Source organism: Trichoderma reesei (genome assembly GCF_000167675.1).
Source record: "Trichoderma reesei QM6a unplaced genomic scaffold TRIREscaffold_13, whole genome shotgun sequence".
NCBI classification, from domain to species: Eukaryota; Fungi; Ascomycota; class Sordariomycetes; order Hypocreales; family Hypocreaceae; genus Trichoderma; species Trichoderma reesei.
Window position 1 is genome coordinate 821,818 of NW_006711160.1, and position 18,287 is coordinate 840,104.

At 51.8% G+C, this 18,287-nt stretch overlaps 4 protein-coding genes across 5 annotated transcripts; 3 read left to right on the plus strand and 1 right to left on the minus strand.

Annotated features, from left to right (window-relative positions):
* Positions 1 to 5,362: 5,362 nt before the first annotated feature.
* Positions 5,363 to 7,947, plus strand: TRIREDRAFT_19432 (the record flags this gene model as incomplete). Of its 2 annotated transcripts, none has more annotated exons than XM_006966415.1 (4): positions 5,363 to 5,804; positions 5,892 to 6,371; positions 6,434 to 6,511; positions 6,604 to 7,947. In XM_006966415.1, the coding sequence occupies exons 1-4, from the start codon at positions 5,478 to 5,480 to the stop codon at positions 7,945 to 7,947; spliced, it is 2,229 nt and encodes a 742-aa protein (XP_006966477.1). In that variant the 5' UTR covers positions 5,363 to 5,477. The 2 variants fall into 2 exon arrangements, with proteins under 2 accessions (XP_006966477.1, XP_006966478.1); XM_006966416.1 differs by lacking the exon at positions 5,363 to 5,804 and having other exon boundaries at positions 5,940 to 6,371; positions 6,565 to 6,663; positions 7,441 to 7,947.
* A 1,688-nt stretch (positions 7,948 to 9,635) lies between these two features.
* TRIREDRAFT_31415 (uncharacterized protein) lies at positions 9,636 to 10,433 on the plus strand (the record flags this gene model as incomplete). The annotated part of the gene is made up of 1 exon (XM_006966431.1): positions 9,636 to 10,433. A coding segment is annotated over one exon (798 nt), but the record flags the coding sequence as incomplete, so codon positions are not given.
* Positions 10,434 to 11,013: 580 nt separating this feature from the next.
* TRIREDRAFT_108906 (uncharacterized protein) lies at positions 11,014 to 12,802 on the plus strand (the record flags this gene model as incomplete). Its single annotated transcript, XM_006966521.1, has 3 exons — positions 11,014 to 11,075; positions 11,172 to 11,220; positions 11,351 to 12,802. 3 exons carry the CDS (start codon positions 11,014 to 11,016, stop codon positions 12,800 to 12,802), a joined length of 1,563 nt encoding a protein of 520 aa, XP_006966583.1.
* Positions 12,803 to 14,831: 2,029 nt separating this feature from the next.
* On the minus strand, positions 14,832 to 16,219 carry TRIREDRAFT_28655 (uncharacterized protein; the record flags this gene model as incomplete). Its single annotated transcript, XM_006966429.1, has 3 exons — positions 14,832 to 15,140; positions 15,231 to 16,055; positions 16,127 to 16,219. Coding segments are annotated over 3 exons (1,227 nt in total), but the record flags the coding sequence as incomplete, so codon positions are not given.
* Positions 16,220 to 18,287: the final 2,068 nt, after the last annotated feature.

Consider the following 18,287-nt stretch of genomic DNA (forward strand, 5'->3'; position numbering starts at 1 on the left):
GAGGGCTTATAAGTATCTAGATTTGTTTCTTTCGATTTGTATGTTTTTGCTCTCTGTGTTCTCGCGTGGAGGGATTTTGTGTTTAGGGGATATTGAGATTTGTGTGGTTGATGATATTTGCGGGTATGGAATTGTAATACTACCAGACTACTTACTTTCTTGGAAATGTCTTTCTTGACTCTTCTTGTGAAGCCCTCATGAATCTGTCTGATGAGATTCTCGTTTGATCTTTGTTGCAAAGTGCTCCAGCTGCCTACGATTATGACCTTACCTGACCATATGGGTTGGAGACCATCGCCTGTCTGCGCAAGGTAGGTACAAGATGACGGGCGGTGGTGTCTTCCTGCAAAAAACCCCCCCCTTGCGCCTTTCTTGGCGCTGTGAGAAAAGTGCAACATGCCGGATGATGAATGCCGAGTCGGTGTTTCACACGACTTTTGTTTTTCTTTTTTACTACACCGAGGGTAACACTGGCTTCCGTTGGTTTTTTTTGTTGGGGGGGGGGGGGATTCCCTACTTGACTTTATTTCTACGGGACGCGATGAATGCATCAACATCAGCTCATCTTTCTTTTCGGGGTTGCACGGTGTGCGTTGTGTTGTGCCCTCTTGAAGTACGTCATCAATGGGTTCTCTTGATTCAAAGGGAAGTTTTAGAGCGATGGCTAGGGGGGGACTACATTCATGTATTATGATGGATGCACTGAGAGATTTGCTCGTTGCCTCACCTGGAGCGACTGGATCGAAAAAAACGTCATGTTTGCTGCGGTTTGTTTTACAGGCTTCTTTTACGCGTACAACCGTTAGCTGGAGTTCATGGAGCGGTGTGGCTGATGCTTTGCCTTCTAGGTTCGTTACGGCGTAGAGTGTGGCGAAGCAAGGGGTCTAGGCTGATGTATGTGTGGGGGTGGTTTGAAGCATTTGGGGAGCTGTTATTGCCGGGGGGCACGTGGTTTTTGTTTTTGGCTTCGAATGGAATTTCCTGGCTTGGATTTCCCGTGTGTCTTTTCTTTATGCCGAGGCGGCGATTTCGGTGAATTTGGTCCGATGGATGTGGGAGGGAAATTGTCCGGGTGGACGAATTTGAGGTGGAAGGATGCATACCTATGGAGAAGGTACATATGGAGACGGGAACTTCTTCTGATGGTGGTGGTTGTCTTGGTTTGTCATTTCAGGGGACCAGCCTTGAAGGACCGCGCTTGAAAAGTGTGGGGATATGGGCTGATGCTGGTTGTTGAGAGGGCAAACATGAATTGGAAGGTTCCAATGGATTCGGGAAAGGTGTTATTTGGTCATGTTGTTATCCGATACTTTGATGATTGCAGAGGCTGAATGAGCCTGTTGGAAAAGAAATAAAAAAGTGATTATGCTGTGAATTCAATGGCATGCTGGCGGTGTTGCTCTAGACTGCCATGTCTCGGACCCTGTCTGGCCTTGGGGTTGGCGAGTCTCGGGAATCGGCTCGGTGGACTCGCACAAGGGAGGGGGGAGAAGGGAACGCGCAGAATGTGTGCATCAGTCATGATCTTGATTCTGCGACTCTTGAGTGATGAAAAGCCGTCAATTGAGAGGAAGAATGACGTTTTGTGAGAGCTGATTGACTGCTTGGTCAATCAGGGACAGACAAGAAAAGGCAGCTCAAAATGCCATCCAGATGCTCGGTTGGCCTTGACCGCAGCTAGCGCGCATTTCGGCGGGGCCCCTGGCGATGATGTCGTTGCAGCACCGAGGTGGGGGCTCTGATTGGGCGGTGCGAGGCCACCGCCTTGCTTCCCCCACGGTGAATCATGCGCTAGACTTTGAACGGGCTGGGTTTTCTTGGCGTGCTGCGCATGTACCTTGGTGGCCCAAGTGCCTGAGGGTGGGTAGGTACCTATGGTTTACTGACTTCGGAGCCGGGATTGAAAGGTAGTATGTGGCATAGCCATTGAGAGACAAATAAGGGTGAATTATTCTCTGATAATACTAGTACTAGTAGGTATCAAGTAAGGGCTGCCTCTTCTCGGACTTTGGCATTTGAGCGCGTGCTCGGTGCTCAAAAGATCAACTTCAAGTTGAGGACAAGTACACAAGGTACATGATCTAGCGCACAGCTTATCAAAGGCGTGGCGCCTCCCCCTGTCCGCTCAGCGTCATCCACATTCCCCATCAGCCACAGCCCGCCTCTTTCCAGCTTAAAAAGGGATTCTGCTTCCCGCCTTCTCTCGCCCGGCCTCCCCTATTTTGCCTATATAAATAATCTATAGTAACTGTGTGGATTACACTAAAGTCATTAGTTTATAATAGCACCGCGCTAACTAAAAGGTATATAGATTTATATAGGAATCGCTAGTAAATAGAGGTACCCCCATATAGCACTTTTTAGTAAAGGAACAGCATAAAAGCAGAGATACTATAAAAGGTATGTTAATTAATTAAATAAAGCTATTTAAAAAGCTAGAATTAGAGGCATTGCTTATATAGCTAAAGGCTGCCTATAGTAGGCAATTATAACTGCTGCTGCTGCTGCTAAGCTTGCCTTATTAATAGCCCTATACTATTTAGAATTTATATAGCATTTTACTGTTAAATTTAAATGCCTAGCTGCTCTTAAGGAGTTAAAATAAGCAGGCCTAAATAGCCTCCTTTTATAAAGTTAAGGCTAATTAAGATAGGCAGCCACAAGCCCAGCTGCTTAAAAAAACGCAGCCAATTAACATATCTAGACTAAGGGCCAGCCCTAGGTCCTATAAGAGGGTTAACCAGCTTAAATTATAAGGGAATCCTCCTTAAGGATAACTAATTAGCTGCAGAGCGCTAAATTATCTAATTTTAAATATTTATGCATAGAAATACAGCATCCTAAAGGATTATAGGCGCAGCCTATAGTATTAGCGTTATAGCCGGCTGTGCTGCTGCACTTATTAAGGCAGCCAAGGTCTTGCATAAAAGCATAGGCATATAGGCAGCTAGGGCATTTTAAAAAGCTTCCTTATGCCTCCAGGCTTATGCAGATGCTTATAAGTATAGCAGCAGTTATAATGCTATTAACAGTGCCTTAGGTTACTATGCTGCTAATAGTGCTGCTGTTATAGGTTGCTGTGCCTCTAATAGTACTGCTAACAGCGCCTTAGGCTGCTATACCTTTTAACTATCTTATAGATTAATTAAGAGCGGGATTCTAGTGTTTTAAGGTTACTGCTAGCAAGGCATTACTTAAGGGTCTTAGATTCTTTAAATCAGGTTAGTCTTAAGCTAGATTTTTATAAAAATTATACTTTAAATAAGGAGATTAATATATATACTAAATCCTTATAAAGCAGCCACTACTAGTCCTAAAAACTAAGCTTAAGTAGTCTCGCTACTTTTACCTAGCAGCAAGTCCCTTTAACTTAAAGCTTAAAATAGTTAGTAATAATATAATAATAAGGAAGTCTAAATTATAATAAAAATAAGCTAAAGCAGCTCCCTAATAGCTAATTAAATACTTAACTATATAACAGCGCTGCCTTTACTAAATTATACTAATCCTAGACTATTTATAAGCTTTTATATAAGACTTTCTTAATAGCTAAGTTATAAAGGCTAAATTAATAGGAATCTTAATTACAGTAAGTCTTACAGCTAACCTAGGCCTTATAGTTATTAACAGCAATCTTCCTCTACTAGATAAGGGATTTAATTAAATTATAAATAAAGCAATTTCTATTATAAAGGAATGTTTAAGAGCTTAAGTACTATGCCTTATAGGGTAATGTTATTATATACCTAAAATTACAGTATATCTTAGTCTATGCTAAAGCCTACTATTACTATATAGTAATATAGGTTTTTTTAATATAGGAAATAAGGTCTTCCTGCTACTAATAGTCAGCTTAAAGCTTATGCTAGTTAAGATTAAAAGCTTCCTATATTAAAGCGTAAAGGAGATCTTTCTAAGACTTTAGGAAGTTATTTTATTACTCTTAGCAGTAGCTTTCTTTATTAAAGGCTAAGAGCTTATTATTATTAGCTACCTATTACATTTTAACTCTTTTAATAATATTCTTTCTTATATGCTATATATAAAGCTGCTGCTACGCCTATAAGAAATATATTTAAAGACTGGCCTTTATTATAGCATTAAAATCTAAGATAATAATAAGAGGATTAAAGGCATTAGCTGTAAAGCTATATTAAGAAGCATACTAATAGAATATCTTATATAGCTTCTTTAAAGTCTACTTAAATAGCTTAGTATCCTCCTTTAGTAAAATAATAAACACTAAAAGGAAGATTATGCCTAGAGCTATAATACTATTAATCTCTAAAAGCTTTAGGTTATAGCGGTTAGTATTATATATAATATTAAGTATTATCAGGTTTAAATAATAATACTAAAGCTTAAGATTGCAATCTATAAGGACTAGCAGATATTATAAATAATCCTTAAGATTAAGCTTAAGTCTATAATAATATTCCTTAGCGTAAAAGGCAGTAATTACAGCCTAGGTTAATATTTAGCCCTAGTATATATTATTAATAAATTCCTAGCATATGTTAGAGATGTCCTTCTTTATAAGAAAGATATTAAGATATTAAAGCTTAACAGTCTTATTAATTACCCTAGCTATAAGATTTAAATAATTTAAAAAGGTTATAATAGTATTCTTCTAGTCTTTAATTAAGGCTGCGCATTAATGCTTAGGAAAACTAATTACTAGATTAAAGTTATAATTATAGCTGCTATAAAGGATCCTTAAAACCTAGAGATTATTTATATCCTTCCTCTAGACTATCTTTATCTTAAATAGACAGTTAGTGTATTTTATAGTTAATTTATACAGTCTAGCAGACTTAAACTAGTATATGCTATTTCTATAAACATAAGCAATATTATAATAACGCAGTTAGTTATTTTAATAGTTTAATAGTTATGTTTTAACTAGGGCATAACCCTTATCTTACGTATAAGATTAAAAAGCTTTAAAAGCTGCATTTACTAATATAAATAACTTTAAAATTAGAGGTGGCTGCAGTAATATTTTAGCGGATATAAATATTATTAATGTTAATAAACGTTTTGTGAACGCATGTTATAGTGTTTTACTATAGTGTTTTTGCCTATGCCTGGTTATCTTTATTATTGTCTGTTCCTCTACTAAAAAGTGCCACACAGGGGTACCTCTATTTACTAGCAATTCCTATATAAATCTATATACCTTTTAGTTAGCGCGGCGCTATCGCAAACTAACGACTTTAGTGTGATCCACACAGTTACTATAGATCATTTGCACAGGTAGAATAGGGGGGGCCCTCTCGCCCGACCTTTGGATACCCTCTTCCTCCCATTTCCATTCCGGGATCTTATTTCCCCCCTCTTTCTTCTCGACACCATCATTTCTGTGATATTCATCACTCGTCTGAATCTCAGCACACTTGTCTCTGCATTTGCTTATCTAGGTAGCTGCTGCTGTTGCTCGTACCGTCTCGCGCCCACTGCTCTCCAACACCTGTTCGATGAAGAAAGCCTCAACAGACCCCGATATAGCTGCCCGAGCGAATGGACTCTCCGATCGGCCGGATACTGAGCTTCGCGACCTGCCGCCCTTGAACAAGCACGAGCGCGCCGCCGCAACTACTTCTACCACCTCCACAACCACCACCACCACCACCACCACCACCGCCAAAGCCACTCCAAACGACCAGACCAACAGCCGCAATGGCGCTCGCAGCACCGATGCTCCCAGCGCCGACGAAAAGCCTGGCCGCCGCTCGCTCAAGTCCGCATTCGCCAAGAAGCGCGCGTCAGCGCCATCCGCGCAGGATGAGAGGCAGGGGCCTATCGTAGGGACGAAGGAGGCCCTCGCAAATACCTCTGCCCCCGAGACGGCGGGAACCGGCAACGGAACCGACAATGACAACGGCGACAAGAAGAAGAAGCGCACCTTTGTCCAGGAGTTTCGCAGGAGCTTCTGGCTGGTCCTCACCCACAGCTGGTTCAATGTCCTGTTGGTCTTTGTGCCCGTCGGCATCGTCGTCGCCAATGTTGGCAACGTCAACAGCGGCATCGTCTTCGCTATGAACTGCATTGCCGTGATCCCCCTCGCCGGCCTCCTCAGCTTCGCGACCGAGTCGGTGGCCCTCAAGATGGGCGACGCCCTTGGCGCCCTGCTCAACGTGACGTTTGGTAACGCCGTGGAATTGATCATCTTCATCATTGCCCTGGTCAAGAATGAGATTCGTATCGTCCAAGCGTCTCTGCTGGGTTCCATCCTGGCCAATCTGCTTCTCATTTTGGGAATGGGCTTCTTCCTCGGTGGTCTGCGCTTCCGGGAGCAGGTCTACAACAGCACCGTGACGCAGATGAGCGCCTGTCTTCTTAGTTTGAGTGTCATCAGTCTGGTTTTGCCCGTATGTCCATAATCCCGCTGCTTCTCTGCTTGTTTGAACTGTTCGGCTAACTGGGCTATCAGACGGCATTTCACGCCTCCTTCAGCGACCCCAATCTGGCTGACCACGAGTCGCTCAAGATCAGTCGCGGCACTAGCGTTGTAAGTTTTCTTGCCTGATCCATTGCATCCGTCACCGTCTAACAAATTGGTAGATTCTATTACTGGTATATGTCATATATCTCATGTTCCAGCTCAAGTCGCACGCATATCTGTACGAGTCCACTCCGCAAAATATCGTCGATGCCGAATCCGTTCCTGGCCCCGCCGCTGCCTGGCTGGAGACTTCCAGCTCCGATTCCAGCTCGTCTGAAAGCTCCGACTCTGACGACTCGAGTCATTCGCGGGATACAGTTCGCCGCGCGATGAGAAAGGTCCTTCGCCATGGGCGCAGGAGAAAGTCGTCCGTGGCGTCTGTCGAGACTGGTGACCTCCAGCCTACTAGGACATCGTCTTTTGGCACCACAACCACCAGTCCCCAGGAAGAGTCTTCTGAAGCTTCTACCTCGCGCCCGCAGTTTCCTAGGTTGTCGTCTGTGGAAACGAACGAAGAGGCTGTCGAGGACGAAGAGAGGTCGCATCACAAGCACAGGCGATCCAGCATCCGGCAGATGCGCAAGAAGTACAAGAAGCATCGCCGTCACCACCGCCATCGTGATGCCGACGGCGACGCTCAGCAGGCAATCAGCGAGCAGCCCGAGCAGTCTCAGACTCGCGACGGGGACGGAGAGCCTCGCCGCGTCGACTTTGCCATTCAGAACGCGCCAACTGCGGATAGCGGCAACGAAACGTCCAAGCGGCCATTCCCTGGCCTACGATCCATGTCTGTCAAGAACCTGGCGCCCCCAGTCTTTGCCCAGAAGCCCGATGTATTGGCTTCCATGGCCGCGGGTCCGGTTCCACGCGTCCGCTATGGCATTCGACGCACCAACTCTCTTCCCGACAGGTTGAACCATCAGATGCGACCCCCCGGTGCCCTCTTCCCGGCTCAGGTGCCACTGGTCGCCTTGACGGCGAGTGGCCTCGATGAGGAAGAGGAGGGCGAGCACCTGACGCAGTCGGCAGCCGTTATCCTCTTGCTTTTGACGACTGGCCTTGTCGCGGCATGTGCCGAGTTTCTGATTGGCTCTATCCAAGACGTCGTCGCCACGTCGAGCGTCGGCGAGATCTTCATCGGTCTCATTGTCCTGCCCATTGTGGGCAATGCGGCGGAGCACGTCACGGCCGTAACCGTGGCGATGAAGAACAAGATGGATCTCGCGATTGGCGTTGCTATTGGCAGCTCCATCCAGATTGCCATCTTTGTCACGCCGCTGGTTGTCATCCTGGGCTGGATCATGGACAAGGAGATGACGCTGTACTTTACGCTCTTTGAGACGGTGTGCCTGTTTGTGTCCACGTTCATGGTCAACTTTCTGGTCCTGGACGGCCGGAGCAACTACCTCGAGGGAGCTCTGCTGTGTGCAGTGTACTGCATCATTGGCGTGGTCGCCTTCTTTTATCCTGACGAAGCCGACGCCAGTTCGTGGGGTAGTTGATCGTTGCGCGCATGGGAGAGGGTGGAAAGTCAGTCTGTTTACGTTTTGGACTGGGATGAAGATGGTAATGAGATGGTAATGAATGGTTTGTTGGGAGGCTGATGGTAATATTGGCCGAGTCTAGCGCGACATTTAGGTATGGTATGTCTCTGCATGGTTTCTCACGGCACGAAGCGGCGTCGAGTGCTTTGGCCACTCCAATACAAATTGATATTCGCTGGTGTATGACGTGGTTTCTGTGTGCGTATTTGTAAAACAAGAACCTCTTGCGCCTCGTGAAGTCTTTGATAAATCTCGGGTGGACTTGGCGGGCTGTGCAAGCGCATTTGCATTGTCCGAGGCCTCAGTCCGGCGTCATCTGACGGACAGCCGAGCGTGTTTGTGCCTCCTTTTTCTGCTCTTTTTTTGCGTGTTGCGCCAAACTCCAGGACTTCTCCAACTGCGGCGAGATTCCCCGCCCGCAACGCCACCCACTTTCCACTCCAATCCAATTTGAATGCTCAAGCCCACTATTTAAGCAGCAGCATTAGCGCACTGCTAGTAGAAGCTGATGCTATTGAGCTGCTAACAAGATTTGGAAGGCAAAGAAAAAGGGACAAGACACGGGCTTTGCACAGCCACAAGGAGTGACAAAAACGTCACTGGCAACTTAAACGCAAAGCCTCTCCGCTTACTCTTGGAACCGTTTCCCTTCTTCATACCTTAGGTACTTAAGGTATTAACCTACCTAGATACCCTTACCGCGTCTCGATTTCTTTGTTCGGCTTGGTTCTGTTCTTATAGATAAACACACACAGACGGCTCTCTCTGTTCCTTTCACACTCAAATCCTCCTCTAACAAGTCCATTCTCTCCATTTCATCCTCTTACACGTTAGTTATTCTTTCCGCACCGCATAGTGAGATCAAGGAAAGCTGTGAACGAAAGTGCCCTTTTCTTGCCCTCTACTACTGCCATTGAGGACAACAAGAGATACGCCCGTACATTCACGCGCGCTCGCACACGCTCACACACTTTTGAACAGGCGCTTGAGCGGCCACACAACGGGGACTAGAACATTGGAAAGGCGCAATGTGTTTTGGCGGCCGGAACGAGAGGAGCGATGATCCCCCGCCGAGGCCGGCGCAGGGCGGCGATGGGAAGTCGTCGGGGCGGTATGGCACGCAGGGGAGTGCCGCCGTGGGAGGAGGGCCTTTGGGGTCGCAGGGCTTGAGTCAGGGACAGCAGCAGCAGCACCAGCAGCAGCAGCAGTCATACCACGGCCAGCAAGGGCAGCAGCACCAGCTGTATCAAGGCCAGGGACAGCAGCACCATCAGACCTACCAGGCACAGCAGCAGCAGCAGCAGCCGACGTTCGACGACTACGCGCCTCCTCCTGGCCCGCCTCCCGGCAAGCGACAGGAACAAGACTACGCGCCGCCTGCTGGACCGCCGCCGGGGCGTCAGCAGCACCAAGCTGATTATGCTCCTCCGCCGGGGCCGCCGCCGTCACACTTGCAGAATGACTATGCTCCTCCTCCTGGACCGCCTCCCTCTCATCAAAAGGGAGACTACGCGCCGCCGCCAGGACCGCCTCCCTCTCACCAAAAGGAAGACTATGCGCCGCCGCCAGGACCTCCGCCGTCTGCCGGCAAGGCTGACTGGACAGCCCCTCCGTCGAATGCCCATGCTTCTCAGTCTTCCGCGGCGCACGATTGGCAGTCTGCCGTGCCGGATACTTCTCTCTTCCCGCCGCCGCCTCTGATATTCAGTGGCTATGACAGGTCGCCAGCCAACAACGCGACCGAGGAAGAGGCAGAGGCCGGCGAGGCGTGGTGCCGGCAGTTTCCTCTCGTCCCGCCCATGGTTCTCGACGAGCCAGGCAGGGCGGCTCTCCAGTCCAACAACATCCGGCTCATGGAGCCAGCGGGCTTCAACGGAACCCTCAAGTGGCTTGGGCCTGGTCATTGGGAGGGCCAGACGGCCAAGAACAGCCCCGATCGATGCATCATCGGCTACCCTCCTCTCTACGTGGTCCGCGAGCACGACCCGACGGTGTCGAACCAGCCAAAGACCATCTACTACGAGGTCAAGATTCGCCGCGACAGCCGCACCATCAATCTGGCCTTGGGCTTCACGGCCCTTCCCTATCCGTCATTCCGCCTTCCAGGATGGCATCGCGGTAGCCTGGGTGTCCATGGAGACGACGGTCACAAGTACATCAACGACCGATGGGGAGGCAAAGACTTTACCGACGAGTACCGCAAGGGCGAGACGTACGGCATTGGCATGACCTTTGCCCCAACGGGCTCGCACAAGCCTCGCGTCGACATTTTCTTCACGAGGAACGGCAGGCGGGTTGGCGGCTGGCATCTCCACGAGGAGACGGACGCCGAGCAAGATTTGCCCGTGACGGGCCTGGAGGGCTTTCACGACTTGAGCTGCGCCATTGGCACGTTTGACGCGACGAGCTTTGAGGTGGTGTTTGACCCGGCCAAGTGGCTGTACAGCGAGGCCAGGTTTGATCTTTGAGAGAACGAGTTTGTAGGCTGGAGAGCGCTTGATGAGTGGTGCTAGGCTCGTTGGGATCTGTGCTATGCTTTATGGATCAGTTTGGTTGAGCGTTGGATGGTATTCGATGAAAGCTGAGGAGTATCAGCTCTTAATAGCGTGCTGACGTTGGTAATAAACTCCTTGTTTGACGAGGTTTTTACCCTCGAGTGTTTGTCTCAATAGGGGCTAGACGAGCATATGATTCCAGTGACTAGCTGTGATATGGTCTAAAGAAACAGAAGAAGGGTGGAATGCTCCTGTTACCTACGATGCGACGAGTCTCGAGCAGATACCTTGTATGTGAATGACTGCTTGGTTGTTTCCACGCTGGTTGAACATGTTCACATCATATATATGCACTTAGCCATCATTGTAGTCTCGCTTTGCTGCAAACCCCACCAAGTCAATACCTAAGGTAGTTTAACTGGGTAGGCGCCTCTCATCAGCTGCAGCCAAAACGCCTTCGACTGGTGTGGCATAGAACATCTCTTGATACCCATCACCACTCACGCACGAATTCCTTTTTTTCTTGCCCATGGAAGTGGACAGCGACAATGACTTGCTTGGCAGGACCGCCGCCGGAGAGCTCGTGGCTTCGTACGTGGGCTCATACTTTGATCCTCTTTCTGCCTTTTGTCTATCCTTAGCCGGAAAGCCTTGCTGACTTCTGATGATTGCTTCGTCTGCTTGCAGAGAGGCCTGGCCAGCCCTGCGCGACGAGATCCTTGCGCGCCTAGACAAGGTGCGTATCTGTCTGTCTGTTCTCCCAGCGCTGTCGCGGAAGCATCTACGGCGGCGGGAGAAGCTTCATGCAGCCAGTCGAAACGCGAGAGGAAGATTGCTGACGAGACATCGTCTCGGGGTACTTGCAGATCGTCCACAACGAGTTTCCCATCCCCAAGCTGCCGCCCCCCGTGCCGCGCTCGCGGTATCCGGACACACGACGACCCATCTCCCCGCCGTCTTCATCGCCAGCCGAGCAGTTCGCCGACGACGCCAACAAGGAGAATGCGCCCGCACAAGACCAGCCTGCGCCAGGCGCGACATCCCAGCCGCGGTCGTCACCGCCACATCAGCAGCAGCAAGCCTCCTCGTCGTCGCAGCAGCAGCAGCAGCAGACCAAAGAGCCCGGCGCGCTGCCGAAGCAGCTTGCGGAAATGGTCGACGAGATCAAGAGCCACATCGCCAGCTTCAAGTCGTACCCGCCACACACGATCCAGAGGATCGCCGAGCTGATCCTGCGCCCGCGCGCGCACTACAAGGCGCTGGCGTCGTACCTGCACGCCCTGGACCGGGTCGCGGCCGTGACGTCGGGCACGGATACCTATCCGCTGCCGCCGCCGATCCCGGACATGTCCTCGATCCAGCTCAACGGAGACGAGCCCAACGACCCCGCCATGGCCGTGTCGTGGAGCAACCCTGCCGCGGTGGCGGTGGGCTCGGACGAAGCCCTGGGAGGAGCGCTGCTGACGCCCATCCCCTGGCTGATCAGGAGGAGCACGCCGCCGGAGAGCGTCAGCGAGGCGGTGGCGCCGGCCGGTGCGCAGATCCACAGCGAAAGCACCGAGACGATTGACGGGCCCAATGGCGTGGGCAGCATCGAGACCGTCTCCGTCAGCATCAACGGCGTGCCGTCCATGGGGGCCTCCAGGGGCGTCACGCAAGGCGAGCTGCTTAGGCAGGAGCAGAGGGCCGGCATCGTCCCCGTCAGCCAGCTCACCAAGGGGCACGACATGATGGGCGAGGGCGGCCGTCCGGCTGCGGCCCCGTCAGAAGACCATCCGATGGGTGATGAGGAAGATGACGAAGAGGGAGAGGAGGAGGAAGAAGAAGAAGAAGAAGAGGAAGAAGAGGAGGCGCCGCATGTGAGGGGACCGGATGAGATTGGTATTGGTGACACGGGCCCTCAGTCGGAGACGACGAGCCTCGTGGGCGAAGATGGCATCGAGATGCAGGGGATCGACCTCGAGGCCGCGGTTGGCCGGAAACACGCCCACGAAAAGGCCGGAGCGGTCGAAACGTCTTCCACGCCCGGGGATCGGGGCGCGGACGGCAAGCCCCGGTTTGAGCGGTCCAAAAGTCCCAGCGCCGAGAGCGTTGCCTCAAAGCGCGAAGCGGAAGATGACCTCGAGGAGGATGTCGTGGCCAAGAAGGTCAAGGAGAATACGACTGACGACGGGGACACCAGGATGTCATCTGCAACACCGGATCCCGAAGAAGAAGAAGAAGAAGAAGAGGATGTAAAGGGCGAGGATGGCAAAGAGGCCGACGTCAAAGATGAAGATGCGGATAAAGATGCGTCGAAGATGGAGGAGGGTGCGTGAAGCCTCAGCGCTCGCCTAAGCTAGGCGTATAAAGGATGCAGCATTGCGTCCCCCCTCTTCAACGCAAAATTCCTCTCTACCTCTGGGGCTTCCACGAATCTTGTCACATGGGAGGGTCGAAGTTCCAGCCATTCTGAAAGACATGAGGCCTAAAGCATTAGATTCCCTTTCTTTTCGTTTTGTCTTCCAACAAACAAAGCGAAGAAACGGGACACCCCTCCCCAAAAGCTCGTGGCCCCCGCCCTTGAACCTGTCACGCTGTGGAAATCAAAGGAATCAGCAGCAGCAGCAGACCAAGCCGAATACCGCTCGTACCCCTACCCGTCCGCCTTGATTCCACATCTGTATATGTCGAGGTGAGCGGAAAGGCTCATCAGGGGCATTGATCGAGGGAGGAGAGTATGCATGCTATATACCCCCGTCCGCGAAGGAGGCGTTCCTTGTTTTTAAAGGAGAACCAGGTTTTTTCATCTTTCGCGCTTGTATAATTAGAACGAACAAGGCATTGAATCCTCAATCAAGAGTACGAGAGGTGGAATGGATGAATCAAAACACTTTTTTTCACTTTCCGCTCTTTTCCCCTCGGCAGTTGAGTTGCTCGTTCATGGATCAGGATTCAGACAGGCCAAGATGAAATTCCTGTCTTTTGTCTACTGCAACGTCCACAAAACCAAACTCACTCTCGCACTTGTCCCAAATATTCCTTGGCTTAAGACAGCGGCGTGGTCATCATCATAGTATTTTACTCTCTTCTGGAGTGAAAAAGGTACCCAAGACTGCACCGACACAGCCCTTGAACCTCGCATAAGTACATGACAAAACATCAAACCCGTCCGGATCTGCCCCAAAATGTGTCGCCTTTTTCCTTCCCGTTGTGCAAAGTGGTTAGCCATTGAGCCAACACGACACATTGAGACAGAAACATCCCTGATAGGAATACAGAAAGAATACGCCCGCCCCAAACGCCACCTATCCTTCCTGGGAGGGCCCCGCCATTACAAACATGGTAGTAGTCGTAGGTGCCCCAAGCCCTCTCTATATCGCTCGTTTTCTTCAAGCTGAAGAAATTTAGGTGAAGAGTGCGTAGCATCGTAAATCGGTAAGCGTCGCCCCGCCAGCCTATTGCTCGTAGAACAGTCGTATCATCCGTCTCCTCTTCACAATGGGGGGTCAATCGTCCAAGGCGACGAGGGAGCTTTGAGGGTCGTTGTCGTGAAGCGGAAACGCAGCGGGATCATCAACGTATGTTGTTCCAACACGCCCAAGAAAAAAAGAAAACAAGAAAGCCAGAAAGGGTGGCAGAAGCAAGCAACCATCCAAAGAGAAGCAGAACGCCGACGCCATGCTATATCTTAAAGCAGTCAAATAGTGTCATCAGGGAGAGGCAGCAAGCGAAGTACAGGTCATATGAATCCAGGAAACACGCTCGAGACAACACGTCGCCCTTGAGGATTAACGTTAGCCCAAGCTTAGGGAGGGAGAAAAAAAAAGAAGAATAACAAGGAAAAGGATAAGCAAACTCACATTTGGGACGTTTCAGGTCCGGATCGTCAAAAGGCGCGTTTTGGCTCGCAATTTCCCGCATACGCTCTCGGGCAAACGACGAAGGGCTATGGCCACCTGCAGGATGTGCCATTACCAATTCGACGCCCTCAGGAGCCGTGGGCAGCAACCTCAGAGCACGCGGTTGAGGCTTTCGAGTCTTGGCTCGTGTTGTCGGCGCCGGGGGTTGCGTTACCACGGCTGGCGTCTCTCCCATGGCATCCTCTTCCGATTCGGATACATCCATGAGCGTTGTTGTTCCGGACGGCGTCGTTGGCGATGCTTCTCTGATTTCTGTTTCCGCGACAGTCTGCTCAGAAGATGTCGTTGACGCCTTCTTCCCACTGGCATCTTTGCTTGGCTTGTTGACCTTGACTGGCGTCAATGGAACATCAGGCGAAGCTGCATGGCTTCCCGGATGGAAAATCTTCTTGCCCCAGCCTTTGAGCTTGCTCTCGCCAGACTCCAGAGAAGAAAAGTCCAAATCTACCCTGCCTCGGAGTTTCCGTAGAGCGCGTTCGCGACGGACCATTCCGTTGGTGATGGGGGGGCAGTAGCCACGGGGCAACATGCAATGTTTGCACATCGGACACAGCGAGCTGTTTTCGAGAAGAAACTCGTCTATACAGTCTGGATGGAAAATGTGGCCACAGGGCAGTTCCTTGATGACGGTGACGCGATGTTCGAAGCGATCGAGGCAGATGTGGCATCGAGGCTGGAAGTTGGTGGCGGTGGTGTCGGACCCTGTGATGCTTGACCTCTTACTCCGCACACTCCGTGTGCTGCGGATGCTGCGCTCACTAGGTGATATGATATCGCTCTGGGCACTTCGATCACGTCGATGGTGCCTCCTGGAGGATTTCCCACTTCGAGAGGCTCCACGCACTGTCGGAGAAGAGGGAGTCGACTGACCACTGAGCTGGTCCGGATCCTGGTTGTAGGTGAAGAGCGGGAATCCCTGAACAAATGTCGACGGTACGGTGAGTCTCTTGATGCCCATGGCCTCCAGATCGACCTCGCCGGACATGACGCGACGCCTGAGAGAGATGCGCCGCCGCCTCTGGACTAGATGCATGGTGATTGAGATTCCACCGATGATGAAGAGCAAGGCGCCAATGACGATGAGGAAGAATATCCACAGGGCCGGGATGTTGGTTGGATTCTTCATGTTCAACTCGGTCCATATTCGGACGTAGTCCTTCGGGTTGGGGCCGTAGAGTTGCGAAATCTCCTGGCCGTGAGGAATCTGCTCGACGGTTCCCGAATACAGGCTGAGCTGGGTCATCATCTTCTGGCCCTCGAGTCCCGAGACGGCGAAGACGGGATACTGGTTCTGGTCTTTCCAAGCGCCATCGTCGTCGAGGTTCCAGACGGGGGAGTTGACATCCTGGGGTTTGTTGGAGGAGTTGTTCGGCTTGTAAAAGACGAAAGCGCGGATGGGATCGGCGCGGGCGGCAGCGAGATAGGCCTGAGTGCAGTCGATGCTGAACCAAGGGGCAAGGGCGATGAGATTATAGTTGGTCGGAGGGAGGTTGGCGCGGCGGGTGACGTTTCTGGGAATGAAGTCGTACTGCTGGGTATCACAAGACGGCATTCGGCTGATGTCGGGAACGTATAACAAACCCTGAATGAGTCCATTGAGTGTGTCGGCGTTGGTGGTGGTCAGGGTGGTGATGTTGCTGTCGATGCGCTCTTCGTATGCTATCTGACTCTGTCGGACCCAGTCACGTCAGCTGGCAGTTAGGCGGGAGGAGAGGACGAGGGGTTTGGGATGGGACGCACGGAGAGTGCTGTGATGTTCCTGATGATGGTGGTGGGCACCGTTTTGGCGCCATTCCAGACGGGATTACTGAAGAGAAGCCTAGTGGTGGAGAGTCAGTAGGCGGAGGGCAGCTGGTTGCGGCAGAGGGCGGCGGAGATTGAGGGTGAGGGTGAGGGCGAGGAAGACGAAGATGAAGAAATGGCTGGTGAGAGGAAAGAATAGTAGTGGTGAGATGCCACGAGGGAAGCGACATGGATTACGGCACTGCCGCTTCAATGAGGAGAGGGAAGCCGGTCATGGCGGAGAGAAGCAGACAAAGCGGAGAGGGCTGGAGGGTTCAAAGGCCGAAGCGGGCGACGATGGCGATTGCACCCGCCAGGGCGCAATGAGGGCGACGAGGGCGGTGACGACGGAAGAAGAGCAAGGCGAAGAGCAGGCGACGGCGTCAAAAAGGGCATCAAAGAACGAAGCAGAGCATCTCGTTGGCGGGCATGGACATACACGACATTTCGAATCTCGGAGAGCGCTGTGAGACGTCAGTTTGCCGGCCGCCAAGACTGGGGTCACGTAGGGGCAGTCTTGGCCGCTGCACAAGTGTGTCGACGGAGCAGCAACAGCTGAAAGGGCAGCGGCCGCGAGCGCGAGCAGAGCAGAGCAGAGCAGAACTCACACATTCTTCTAACACATATTGCTGGCGAGGCGGGAGGCGGCAGTCATGGTCTGCGCGGCACCGGCGGTGCGACGGCGAGAGGACAAGACAGAGGAGCCGGGACGAGGGCGAGGGCGAGGCGAGGCGGCCGCGAAGGGGGGAGGCTGTTCGACAGACAAAGTCGAGGGGAGCGCGCGAGCGTGGTTTGGAGGAAGCAAATTGGCGTAGGGGGGCCGCCGGGCGAGTCGAGATCAGGATGAGGAAAAAAAAAAAGGCGTCGACGGCACAGCAGGGATTGATGGCCAGCGACGTTGCAGCTCGGCGCAAAGTACCGGTACCGCCGCAGCCGGGCGGAGTCCAGGGGCCAGCGCTAAACCCGTAGTCCGGGCAGCCGTCCAGCGGGCAGCAGCGCTGGAGAGGCCACTGGCTGGGGCGGCTGAACGTGCAGTAGGTAACTCCCGGTGTCCCAAGGGAGCCCAGGCTTTGCCAGGCTGCCAGCCCACCACTACCCCGTGCTGGAGGCGCTGTGGAGGCGCTATCGACGTGTGCTGGGGGCGTGCTAGGCCGTGGGGCTGCCTTGTACCGCTACCTGACCATCACCTGTCTGCACAAGGGCCACAGGCCTTGACACTGGACGCCCAACCTGCGTCGTGGTGGAGGCAGGCGGGGCGGCTGGACGGTAAGTCGGAACAGAAGCAGAAGCAGACACCAAAAAGTGGCGTGTCTGCTGTGCAGGTGTGTGTGTGTGTGAGTGTGTGAGTGTGTGAGTGTGTGTGAGTGTGTGTGAGTGTGTGAGTGTGTGTGAGTGTGTGTGAGTGTGTGTATGTCTCTGCTTTCAATAACAACTTTGAAGATGAACGAGAATGGCTGTGCTCTCAGGAACCTGTCGTGACATGTGCTCTCAGGAACCTGTCGTGACATGGCGAGAAAAACACCACCCACGACGACCCCAAGGCGTTACGGGCAATCTGGCCTTGACAGTCGCCAATCAGTCAAACCCGTCCAATCCAAGACATGGCGCAAGCTTGGCTGAGCTTCTCTTTCTCTGTACAACCTGCCTCTGCTTGCCCGGGGCAGACGCTGAGCTGCCAGCAGCATTGATGGGGAGGTACCTAGCAATGCCGTTCGACATGATACATAGAGCCAACATCAATACCAGGGCCATTAGTACCTTGCGTACTGCTACCAGTGCCCGTGCTATGCCGTCCACGGGTGCTTTATACTCGCGCGGCGCAGAGGTCGAAGTAGAGGTTGGTATCGTAGATAGCAGCTACCTACAGTAGGTATGTAAGCATGGAAAGATTCTTTGATGGGGCACGTCTCCAAAACCTGCTCCCACAGACCATTATTAGCATGGCAGCCATCTCTGTAGCACCACGGAGGGAGACCAGATCAGGCAAAGTACCAACAGGATGGTGATGTCGTTCAGAGGAGAATCCGCCAAGCGCCCTTTTCGTGTATGCATGTGCGGGTGCTTGGAGGCATCGCTAGTCGTGGCGATCACAGCTGCAGAGGGCCGCCATCCCGGCCGA